The sequence below is a fragment of the Esox lucius genome, chromosome 16 (genome assembly GCF_011004845.1).
Source record: "Esox lucius isolate fEsoLuc1 chromosome 16, fEsoLuc1.pri, whole genome shotgun sequence".
Taxonomy (NCBI): Eukaryota; Metazoa; Chordata; class Actinopteri; order Esociformes; family Esocidae; genus Esox; species Esox lucius.
Genome location: NC_047584.1, coordinates 8,495,505 through 8,508,273, shown reverse-complemented (window position 1 = coordinate 8,508,273; position 12,769 = coordinate 8,495,505). Strand labels below are relative to the sequence as shown.

At 40.8% G+C, this 12,769-nt stretch overlaps 1 protein-coding gene and 1 long non-coding RNA gene across 5 annotated transcripts in view; one reads left to right on the top strand and one right to left on the bottom strand.

Moving 5' to 3' along the window:
- LOC105016101 overlaps positions 1-12,769 on the top strand; it is a 148,763-nt gene that overhangs the window by 110,254 nt on the left and 25,740 nt on the right. The gene's annotated exons all lie outside the window — the stretch shown is intronic.
- On the bottom strand, positions 5,505-9,065 carry LOC114829761. 3 transcript variants are annotated; one of them, XM_029115739.2, is made up of 3 exons: positions 8,283-9,065; positions 6,598-6,701; positions 5,505-6,392 (listed from the first exon to the last, which is right to left on the bottom strand). In XM_029115739.2, the coding sequence occupies exons 1-3, from the start codon at positions 9,001-9,003 to the stop codon at positions 6,381-6,383; spliced, it is 837 nt and encodes a 278-aa protein (XP_028971572.2). In that variant the 5' UTR covers positions 9,004-9,065; the 3' UTR covers positions 5,505-6,380. The 3 variants fall into 3 exon arrangements, with proteins under 3 accessions (XP_028971572.2, XP_034142793.1, XP_034142792.1); XM_034286902.1 differs by having other exon boundaries at positions 5,505-6,389; XM_034286901.1 differs by having other exon boundaries at positions 5,505-6,701.

Sequence of the window (12,769 nt, the reverse complement as noted above, 5' to 3'; positions counted from 1 at the left end):
AGGATACAATTTTACTTCTTTCGTTTCTTACATTTCAGGGCATTTGATTTGTATTTTCTGTCAATTGTTTTTTGAATGTAATTCATCTATAGTTAGTTAGCTAGTTACTAGAGTCTAAACTAGAAATACAGCTTGCCAACTGATAGGTTACATGTCAATTACATATCAACTCAATCAAATATCATAACAAATTCAGTCATTATTTTATGGAACATAACGTTTGCCTAAGTCTTTTTTAAATGATCATTTTCAAGAATCATTTTTATGCTGTTTTAGTACATTGTGATGTAGGATATGGAAAATATTTTTATCAAATAACTAAATAAATGAATAATGAATTTGAAGACCCTTGGTCCCACCGCATCAGCAACACAGTTGTATGCCCCAGGCCAAGGGGCCCTGCAAGTGGGTATGAAGACAGAATCTGTACAATGCTTTAGTCTATACAATACTTCCTTTAAATAATTAGCAACAGCTCAGGGCCCGGTTTCCCGATAATGTGGACTTACGACGGTTTAACAATGCACATAGCCTTAAGGGGGACTTTGTTACAATGGACTAACGCCTGTTTCCCAAACCATCGCATACGTCGCTCTTTATAAAGTGCATCTTAAGTGCTACGTACGACCGCTTTGTAATGGAATTTGGCTATTTTGGGGGTTTGGAATGAAAATAGGCATGCATACATTTTGAAATGTAGCCTATTCATTGCATTTCGATATAGTTTGATTACTTATCAGAAGCATATAATATCGCTGGCGATGTAGTCTACTACAATGTAGGCATCAATAGAAAAATGCAAACCTCAAAGAAGTAGTGAAATGTTGGATGTACGAAACAGCCAATCAAAAGCATATCTCCGGAAATCGATCACGTGACATCCAATTATCAGGTCCTCCAGTAGCTATGTAGGTAGCTATACAGGTGCTGGTCATAAAATTAGAATATCATCAAAAAGTTGATTTATTTCAGTAATTCCATTCAAAAAGTGAAACTTGTATATTATATTCATTCATTACACACAGACTGATATATTTATATATGTTTATTTATTTAAGTTTTGATGATTATAACTGACAACTAATGAAAATCCCAAATTCAGTATCTCCGAAAATTTGAATATTACTTAAGACCAATACAAAAAAAGATTTTTTGAAATGTTGGCCAACTGAAAAGCATGAACATGAAAAGTATGAGCATGTACAGCACTCAATACTTAGTTGGGGCTTCTTGTGCCTGAATTACTGCAGCAATGCGGCGTGGCATGGAGTCGATCAGTCTGTGGCACTGCTCAGGTGATATGAGAGCCCAGGTTGCTCTGATAGTGGCTTTCAGCTCTTCTGCATTGTTGGGTCTGGCGTATTGCATCTTCCTCTTCACAATACCCCATAGATTTTCTATAGGGTTAAGGTCAGGCGAGTTTGCTGGCCCAATTAAGAACAGGGATACCATGGTCCTTAAACCAGGTACTGGTAGCTTTGGCACTGTGTGCAGGTGCCAAGTCCTGTTGGAAAATGAAATCTGCATCTCCATAAAGTTGGTCAGCAGCAGGAAGCATAAAGTGCTCTAAAACTTCCTGGCTGTGTTGACCTTGTACCTCAGAAAACACAGTGGACCAACACCAGCAGATGACATGGCACCCCAAACCATCACTGACTGTGGAAACTTTTCACTGGACTTCAAGCAACGTGGACTCTGGGACCTTGATTTCCAAAGGAAATGCAAAATGTACTTTCATCAGAGAACATAACTCAGTAGCAGTCCAGTCCTTTTTGTCTTTAGCCCAGGTGAGGCGTTTCTGACGCTGTGTCTTGTTCAAGAGTGGCTTGACACAAGGAATGCGACAGCTGAAACCCATGTCTTGTATACGTCTGTGCGTGGTGGTTCTTGAAGCACTGACTACAGCTGTAGTCCACTCTTTGTGAATGTCCCCCACATTTTTTAATGGGTTTTGTTTCACAATCCTCTCCAGGGTGCGGTTATCCCTATTGCTTGTACACTTTTTTCTACCACATCTTTTCCTTCCCTTCGCCTCTCTATTAATGTGCTTGGACACAGAGCTCTGTGAACAGCCAGCCTCTTTAGCAATGACCTTTTGTGTCTTGCCCTCCTTGTGCAAGGTGTCAATAGTCGTCTTTTGGACAGCTGTCAAGACAGCTGAGAGACTATTTAAAGGCCTTTGCAGGTGTTTTGGGATAATTAGCTGATTAGAGTGTGGCACCAGGTGTCTTCAATATTGAACCTTTTCATGTTGTACCCTTAAAAAGGGAAAAAAGTAGCGGGAAGGTTTAAGAAACACACAAGACGCTGCTCTCGCCTTCACTCGTCTGTATTGAATCAGTTGAACAATGTATACAATAAACCATACACTTCTTGCACTTGTACACATTCTAAGGCTTTCTAATTTCTTTTTAACTAAATTACCATATAAAATGTGAATTGTTTTAAACAAAGTTATCAAAATACATTTTAATACTCCTTTTTAAATGGGTTCTCAAGTAACATTAAATGAATTATACTTTTAACAATATTCAGCAGTATTCAGTATCTCAGCATCACAATAAATCACCCTTATAGTGATAATTACACAATAACCTTTACAGCAAAAACGTGTGTACACACTGTAAACACTCATATGTGTCGAGACTCGGACACGACGGAGCCACGAGATACTTAGCAGCTAGCATAAAATTACACACCTACGCGGTTATCACAAAACTCTTTAAACAATGCAAAAACTGTCTTATTTACTCATATAAAACCACAATATCATAACGATTTATATTATAAACATGTTTTAATATCTACATTGCTTTGTGAGTGGTAACTACCTTAAAAAGGGAAAAAAGTAGCGGGAAGGTTTAAGAAACACACAAGACGCTGCTCTCGCCTTCACTCGTCTGTATTGAATGAGGAAGAAAAGCGCGCGCCTGCGATCCCCCTACAGAAGCCCCAAGGCATTACTAATACATTGACGAATAATCAATCTATACACGGATCAGCATTATCTGAATTCTGCTTCTCAATAATACGGTTTTTAACAGTGACGAACTTAATGTGTATTCTAATATAACCATTAATATAACAGACTATTGTAAATTAAATGAGTTAGAACCACTTGTCACATACTCCCCCTCAAAATAGATGTTGTCCCCAACATCCGAATGTAACCTATGACCTTAAGCGCAAAGAAAGGGGTTAAGTCATACACTATTAATCAACACACAAGGCACGGTTATTTCAGATCAACACTTCTGCTACAACGTATCTTATATAGTGCACTATCACAGACTGGAACTCTTTCCATATATTCTTTCAAGCACAGGTAAGTACCCAATATCTTTTAATGTCTTTGTTCCCTCTTTTGGTCTATGTTTTGTGTCCACTTAGACACGTTAGTACCTAACAGTTCTGTTCATGTTCAAGTCAATTACACTCTCCTTTAACAAAGGTCCATGAATGTGGTGTGATTCACTGCAACAGCGTCGCATGAATGTATATGTAGAGTGTAACCACAGTCCATTTGAATGTGCATTGTCTCTGCATTTGCTCAGTTCAATTTCTATCTTTCATGCGCGTAGTGCCGGAAGTATTGGAAGTGGTGTGGCTGCGCAACGTATGTCCACGGAACCATCCAGTGTTGTTGTTGTGATGTCCTAATGTTGTGGCAAGTTGGTGAGCCAAGCCTATCATATGTGAAAACTTTAGGCTGTCTGTGCCGTCGTCTGGGCCGCTGGAGCGCCTCACCACTTGGGTCACTTGAAACAAGCAAGGGGACAGCTTCCTCCAAAGACATACTCTCGACAAAACTGTCCTCTCTCTCCAGTGAGGTTTCCATTTGGTTCGTCGTTCCTTGTTCTCTCTCTGGCTCAGATGGCATGTTTTCCTCAGTCTGTGTGCATTCGGGCTCCGGAGGTGTACTACACACAGGGTTCATTGTTTCAGGTGAGCGAAACTCAGATTGCTGCTGGAATGAGACTGGATAATACTCATCCCCATCGTCCTCTTCTTCCGACTGCTCTGCTTCCTCGGTTTGCTCCACATTTCTCTTCCTTGCTCGTGGCTGCACTGTCGTTTCGAGTGGCAGGTGGTCACATGGGAGGAGAAGGTTACGATGTAAAATCCTTGATCTCCCTTTTCCTTTCTCAGGTCTGAGTTCATAAACAGGAACGTCTGGACTCACTTGGCGCACAACTGTGTGGATAGTATCCTCCCAATGGTTCCTCAATTTTCCTGGACCCCCACGAGGTGTCATGTTCCTGACTAAAACACGATCTCCAGGCTGTAACACAGAGCTTTTAGCTTTACAGTCATAATATCTCTTACTTCTGATCGTAGCTTTGTGAGCATTCTCTCTTGTGATCTCGTAGGCTTCTTCCATGCCTTGCTTCCACTTTTCCATGTAATGGTGGTGATTACAGTTTCCTTGTTCTGAAGTCAAACTAAATAACATGTCAACTGGCAACCGTGGGGAGCGTCCGTACAGTAAGTAGAAGGGGGAAAATCCAGTCACTTCGCTGCGGGTACAATTGTATGCGTAGGTCAACTTGTTCAGTGAGTCTTTCCAGTTACTCTTTTGTCTCTCCGTAAGGGTCTTTAACATCTGAAGTAATGTTCGGTTAAACCGCTCTACCTGTCCATTCCCTTGGGGGTGGTAGGGAGTAGTTCTTGACCCAGCAACTCCACAGTACATTTTCAGTTGTGTGAACAGTTGGTTTTCAAATTCACCACCTTGATCATGGTGTATTCTTGTGGGGAAGCCAAATCTCAGTGCATAGTCATTAAATATTTTGTCTGCTGCTGTTTTTCCTGATTTTGAAGTTGTGGCGTATGCCTGGGCAAAACGTGTAAAGTGATCAATGATTACAAGAATATATTCATAGCCACCTTTACATTTCTCAAGATGCAAGAAATCCACAGAGACAAGTTCAAACGGTTGAGTGGTGACAATGCTTCTCATCGGGGCTCTCGTCTCACGGCTTGGTTTCTTGTGTTTGAGACATGCACACTTCCGTGTGACATAATCCTCTATCTCTCGTTGCATATAGGGCCAGTAAAACCGGTCTCGTATCAGTGACGTAGTCCTGTCTACGCCTTGGTGGCCCATTTCGTCGTGAAGTTCCTTTAACACAGTGCTTTTGTATTTCTCTGGAAGCACTAGTTGTTTTCTGTTTGTCGTTTTCCTGTACAATACACCGTTTTCATTCATGTCCAGTTTGTCCCACTCTCTAAGAAGGCATGTGATCTGTGGGCTGAGCTGTCTTAGTTCGTGACCTGATGGTTTATCTCCTGTCAGTTTGAACTGAACCACAGGTCCAACAGCGGGGTCATTCCTCTGGTCATTTTTAACTTGTCCTGCTGTTAGTGGACTGAGTATTGTCTCTGTAGCTAGTGTTTCACATTCAGCTGAGATGCCCATGGACCAAGATACGCTGGACTCGTCCTGACTTTCCACTGCTTGGGACGCTGCTCCAATCACATCATATGACATTTCCTCTGAACACTCTTTCATAAACGTCTCTTCATCCAAAGGCATTCTGGACAAACTGTCTGCATCAATATTTTCTTTACCAGGGCGGTATTTTATTGTGAAATGGAAATCGGCCAGCTCCGCTACCCAGCGACAACCTGTCGCATTCAGTTTAGCAGTGGACAGCACATAGGTGAGTGGATTATTGTCACTGTAGACGGTGAAGAATGGTGCATAGTATAAGTAGTCACGAAATTTCTCTGTGATCGCCCACTTTAGGGCTAGAAACTCTAACTTGCCTGAGTGCAAATGATAATTCTTCTCTGCTGCAGTCAAAGTACGCGAGCCATAAGCAATCACACGTAGCTTTCCATTCTGTCTTTGATATAATACCGCCCCTAACCCCTGATTGGAAGCATCAGTATGGAGGGTGAATGGCTGGGAAAATTCTGGGAAACCCAGAACAGGTGGCTGAATGAGGCAGTCTATCAACCGTTCCAATATGATCTGATGCACATTAGCCCACTCAATGGGTGTGTTGGACGGAACTCCTCTACTGTTTCGTTTTGTTTGCCACTTTCTCTTTTTATCTTTCAGGGTCTCAGTCTCGACAGGTGCTTTGAGCAAATCATACAAGGGGCTGGCAATACGTGAAAAATCCTTGATATACTGCCGGTAATAACTCAACAGTCCTAAAATGGCTCTCAACTCGCCAACAGTACCTGGTTGCTTGTCTTTCAGGGCTCTTACCGCAACAGTATCAGCAGGGTCCATTCTGTTTCCCTCAGCAGACACAATTCTCCCAAGGTATCGCACTTCTGTCTTAAACAGGTCACATTTCCTGGGTTTCAGTTTTATCCCATGCTCTCTCAAGCGTTGCAACACCTTTCTGACGTCACTGACATGATCCTCAAACGTTCTGCTAAACACAAGAACATCATCGAGATATGGCACACATATTTCATCTCTTAAGCCTTCTAAGCATTGTTCCATGCAACGTTGGAATACGGCAGGAGCATTCATGAGTCCAAACGGGATCCGAACCCACTCATATAGGCCCCATGGGGTAACAAAAGCTGTCAAATGTCTACTTCCCTTTGCCATGAATCCCTGGTGGTACGCCTTACCCTGATCCAGCAGTGAAAAGAGGGTGTTCCCTCCCAGGGTGTCCATAATGTCCTGTACTCTGGGGATGGGGTGGCGATCTGGATGGGTTTTCTTGTTGAGCTCCCTGTAGTCAATGCATAAGCGCATGGTACCGTCTTTTTTTCTGACACAAACAACTGGAGAGGAGTAGGAAGAGGTCGACTTTTCAACCCACCCTTGTGCTATCAAGTCCTGTAAATAGTCTTTCATCTCTCTATATAAAGGTTTTGGAACAGAGAGGTAAGTTTTTGACACTGGCTCACCGTCTTTTAGTGAAATGTCCATTTGCAGATTCTCTGCACAACCTATGTCATTATCAGACCTGGAGAATGACTCTGACTCTTCTCTTAACATCCGACCAACTGTCTGCCTCTGGTGTTCATTAAGGTGAGTCAAATCAACAGGAGGTTCCCATTGTTCTTGGCTAGGGGTGTTTTCACTAGAAATCTGAGCCTGGACATGGTGAATAGATGCAGTTGGTAGGTTATCTGTTTTAAATATGTTAGCAGGGTACACTGATCTGGCTGACTGTACAGTTCCAATGACTGTTCTTCCTGACAGCATAATGTCATGACTTGTAGGGTTTTGCACAGTGACTATAATTTTTGGGGTCATCCCTGCCTTCACTGACACAAGAGTGTCACAAAATTCTAGTCCTTCAGGCCAACGTGGGTTATCATCAGGTTCAAAGATAAGAGTCTTATCCTCTCTGAAAAGTGGGACCTGTACTCGACACTCAATTTGGATGGAGGTATGCTTAGGCACACTAACTCTCTCATTTGCTGTCTTCACGTTATAGTCACATGTCTGTCCTACACGCACTGCATTAATAAGGGTCTTTGCTTTGTTTTTCCTGAGGTGAGGAAAAGCCATTCTTACTGCCTTCACAAGGTTGTATTTATCCACATACTTTGTTTGATCTTGCAGGCTATCTAGGACAAGACGCTCGATGACATTAAAGCCAATAATGGGACATTGTTGTTGTTTGCCCTTTAACACTAGCATGGGTATTAGCAGCTCATCATCACCAGCAGTAAGTTTAAAGGACACTTCGAGCCATCCGACATACGGCATCTCTGTTCCATTGGCTGCTTCGATTTGCAAAGGGTCAAAAGGGTCAACTAGTTCTGATACGTCTCTGAGAGGAACATCAGGTAAATGGCTTTTTTTCCATACCTCATCTATAGCACAAACTTGTGAACCTGTATCCCAAAGTGCCTGGGTTTTCTGTTTGTGCAGGAAACACCAAATGACACACTTCTTCCCCACTAACTCACTTACAGTAGGTGTTTTCTCTGAAGCCCCCTTTTTCTTGTACTTGACTCTATCTCGTGACTGAGTTGTCTGCTTCTTGATACCTGAACATACATATGGCTTACAAAATCTTTTGTGTGTTTGCCAATGGTTTACCTGACACTCCTTTGAGCAGTATAGAGTGGTATTACAAACTGAACAACATTTTAGTTCCTCTCTTCCTTTCTCCTCTTTACAGCCTGCACAGAATTGGGACTTATCAATACCGCTGGTTGCTCCATGTCCCGTGGGGGCAACCCCTCTTAGTTTAAAGGGATTCTCCGAGCGGGCTCTACAGGTCTCTGTGCTTTGCAACCTGCTCTGAAGTGTTCACTGCTTCCACACCTAAAGCAATGCTGACAGTACTCCTCACCTGCTTGAGTACATGAGGGACATTTTGGCTGAGGGCGTCGCGCTGGGTAAAACCTCTGCGGTGCAAACCTCTGCTGGAACTGGGCCGTCTCTCTCATCCGTCCAGGCCCGAATGTTGGTCGATACTCCTGCACTGCTGCTGGTGACTGCTGGTGGAAATATGGCATTTCATTTGACTCAGTCTGATAAGGTGAGGATTGGGGGGGTGAGAATACTGGGTAAGGAGAGGGCACAGTTGCTGGTTCTCTGCTTGGTGGAAGGTACTGTGGCAGTGCAGGGGCGGGTCTTTGGATTGTTTCCCTGATTTGACAGATCTCAGCTTTCAAGTCTTTCAATAGCACTATGTCAGAGCGCATTTCTTTTATTTCAGCGAGCAGATCAGGGGGAAGTGAAGCTGGGCTTTGTGAGGCGGCACTTTTCTTTTCCACCAGAGCTTCACTTGACTGGACTGTATTCACATTAGTTACACGTGATGGGGCAGAGTGTTTCTTTTTGTCCTGTCTCTCTTTTTCATTGGCATGTGAAATGTTCAGTTTCTCCAACAGCAGCTCATCTGAGGTATCTGTCTGGAGGAGGTAGGGCTGCAGGTCACCTTTAATATTGTCACTCTGAAGGCCAGTTAGAACTGTATGCATAAACAGACTCTGAACTAGTACCGGGTCATATTTTAGACTTGAATCAGCTTCCTGAGAAGCAAACAGGATTTTTTGTCTTAAGTCCATTGCCCTAAGCAAGAAGTTTTGAGGGGTCTCTTTACTGCTTTGAACCTCAGAAGTGAGCTGTTTATATAACTCTGTGGCACCTCTCTCCTGGTAGTGACACCTGAGGATCCTACGAAGGGCAGGCAGTGATAGTTTATCTTTCCCTTCAAGGTAACTTCGTAACTGCAGGCCTGGTGTGATAGCACGGATTACAGCATCAATAATCTCTGACTCTGGGTAGCCTTTGCTGAGCCCACTTTCAATTTGTTTGGCCAGGCTAGAAAACGTCAGCTTATCTTTTTGCCCTGGCTCACCTATCTGGCCAGATATTTTAAAATCTTTGCGCCACATGGAGCCATTAGGGGTTGCTGGGGTCAAATTCTTTCCTTGTTTGATGAAACTGGCAGGGGTGGTCATGTTTGTTTTCATTAAGTCATACATCGCGTTCTCTTTTTCTTTCAATGACAGCCTTAGCGCCTCTACCTCTTTCTGGAGGTTTTCCTGTGACTCAATTTGACTGGAGATTTCGCTTTCACTTACGTTTGTTGCCGAATCGATTTTGTCTATTATGTCATGAATACTAAGGAGGTCTGACATACCCTCATCCTCTAGGTCGGCCAACTCTTCCCGTTCAAGATACTTTATTACATGTGAAATCACTTGGCTGCGAGTTTTACCAGTTACATGTTCTTTCACTGGTCCTGAAATCTGCAGTTCATTGCATACTTTAATCAGCTGTTCGATGGTCAGTTTGTACAACGCTCCTTTAACCTCCAGTTGCAGCCTCTCCAATTCGGATTCCATTTTATCATAAGCAGTAAAATGAGGGTTATCTGACTTAATTGGCTTTTGCTACACCCTAGTAGGCAGTTTTGCTCACTTCAGGATACAAGGTGCCAGGTCCGTCCGAAGTCCACTTCCACCGCTCTGCTGAACTCTCTTCTCTGATATCTGAGTTGTTTGACGGGATGTTTGACTCAAGGACTCCACTTATAGCTCAGGGGTGATCCTCAAACCAAACCTCTCAGCAGTGCCTCCAAATGTTGTACCCTTAAAAAGGGAAAAAAGTAGCGGGAAGGTTTAAGAAACACACAAGACGCTGCTCTCGCCTTCACTCGTCTGTATTGAATCAGTTGAACAATGTATACAATAAACCATACACTTCTTGCACTTGTACACATTCTAAGGCTTTCTAATTTCTTTTTAACTAAATTACCATATAAAATGTGAATTGTTTTAAACAAAGTTATCAAAATACATTTTAATACTCCTTTTTAAATGGGTTCTCAAGTAACATTAAATGAATTATACTTTTAACAATATTCAGCAGTATTCAGTATCTCAGCATCACAATAAATCACCCTTATAGTGATAATTACACAATAACCTTTACAGCAAAAACGTGTGTACACACTGTAAACACTCATATGTGTCGAGACTCGGACACGACGGAGCCACGAGATACTTAGCAGCTAGCATAAAATTACACACCTACGCGGTTATCACAAAACTCTTTAAACAATGCAAAAACTGTCTTATTTACTCATATAAAACCACAATATCATAACGATTTATATTATAAACATGTTTTAATATCTACATTGCTTTGTGAGTGGTAACTACCTTAAAAAGGGAAAAAAGTAGCGGGAAGGTTTAAGAAACACACAAGACGCTGCTCTCGCCTTCACTCGTCTGTATTGAATGAGGAAGAAAAGCGCGCGCCTGCGATCCCCCTACAGAAGCCCCAAGGCATTACTAATACATTGACGAATAATCAATCTATACACGGATCAGCATTATCTGAATTCTGCTTCTCAATAATACGGTTTTTAACAGTGACGAACTTAATGTGTATTCTAATATAACCATTAATATAACAGACTATTGTAAATTAAATGAGTTAGAACCACTTGTCACATTCACAATATTCTGAGATACTGATTTTGGGGTTTTCATTAGTTGTCAGTTATAATCATCAAATTTAAAAGAAATTAACACTTGAAATATATCAGTCTGTGTGGAATGAATGTATACATTATACAAGTTTCACTTTTTGAATGGAATTACTGAAATAAATCAACTTTTTGATGATATTTAAATTTTATGACCAGCACCTGTATGTTACTTAAATAAAAAATCTACTTACGATACAATAACAATTCCTGAAATTGATAGTAGTGCAGTTAAAGCTTTGAAAATCAATAACTTGTTCAGTGATTGACATATAAACATAAAAAAATGTCTGATTTATTCTATAAATCTCTGGCATACCTTTACAACCTTTGTTTTCAATTGAAAGTCTACATACATTACAGTAAAAATTCCTGAAATCGATAATAGTGCAATTAAAGCTTTTAAAATCAATAACCTATTCATTGATTGACACACACACATCAATCAATGTCTGATTTATTCTATAAATGTCTGGGATACATTCTTTGTTTAAAAAAAATATATATAATCAGACATTATATGATGTGTATATGTCAATCAGTGAATAAGTTATTGATTTTCATAGCTTTAATTGCACTATTACCGTTTTTAGGAATTTCTTCTAAATCCTTAGTACAATTTTTATTAAAAACAAAGGTTATAAAAGTATGCCAGGCCTTTATGGAATAAATCAGATGTGGTTTGATGTGTATATGTCAATCAATAAATAAGTTCTGTACATGGCTATTGGCGAATGTCTGTTGAATATCTGTTGAATGTTGAATGAGTGAATATAAAACCGATTTTACCTCCTTAGAATACTAATTATATTTTTCAAAGTAACATGGATGTGGTTTCAAATTAAAGATGATATGCTCTTTAAAACAAAGTTAACTTTTAATTTTCATTTATTCTTACTTTTTGTGCTAAATCTGTTTGTTTGAAATATGTGAAAAAATAAAAACATTATTGAGAAATCTCAGTAATCTACAGCAGCATTCTAGAATTATATTGGGGTCTAAAAGGTTAACGAGATGGGTCATGGTTGCACTTTTGTTTGCGTCCATCAAACACGTTTCTAATGCCCGCGTGCACCCTGTAGGGTGACAGAACAGTTAACCAAGAGACAATTATATTTTTAATCGTAATTATTTCTGAGACAATTAATTTTACAGCAACATTTGGAATTGTTACAGCTCTACAGTAGGTTGCTATAATACATGCAAAGAAAATGCTGCTGATGCCACGGGAGGGAAGGTAGTCCCTCATTCTGATAGGCATATGTGGGAATTGCAATTTACTCCTCTTGGAATAGATGTCATCAAATGTGACCCCAACAACTGGAAAGTATTACATAAAATGTGTATGTCAATCAATTGGTGATTCCACAATATTACCTTGTCACAGATTTTTGTTATTCCATAGAGTTTACTCTAGTGCTTCAGTGAGTGACGTACCTCTTGTGTTAGCTCAACCCTGTTCTCCTTGAGAGAGCTGCAAGCTTAGACAGGCAGTCCAACAATGATGAAGGAATTCATGTTGACACATCTTCAATATTTGCTGTTATTCCCGTTTAATAAAAATACATTTGCTACAGTTATCTCAGGCTTGCTTTCCAGCCTTTTTGTGTTATGTCTGCAATCATCTTTGTCAGTATAGCTCTAACTCTGGAACATCACACTCATCACTCTGTGAACCTTACAGGGATGATCATTATTGTTGTATAAAATAGTACAATAGAATCAGAAACACCCAAAGCCTAGTCTGGCATGTATTGCCCCTTCAGGTCCTGCTACAGCATCTTGATTGGATTAAGGTCAGGATTTTGACTTGACCAATCCAAAATACAAATCTT

Coding starts and splice junctions, on each gene's coding strand:
- LOC114829761 (XM_034286901.1), bottom strand. CDS start 9,003: ATGGACTTAAGACAAAAAATCCTGTTTGCTTCTCAGGAAGCTGATTCA. Junction 6,702..8,282: donor TCCCTCATGTACTCAAGCAG/GTGAGGAGTACT, acceptor CATTGACTACAG/GGAGCTCAACAAGAAAACCC.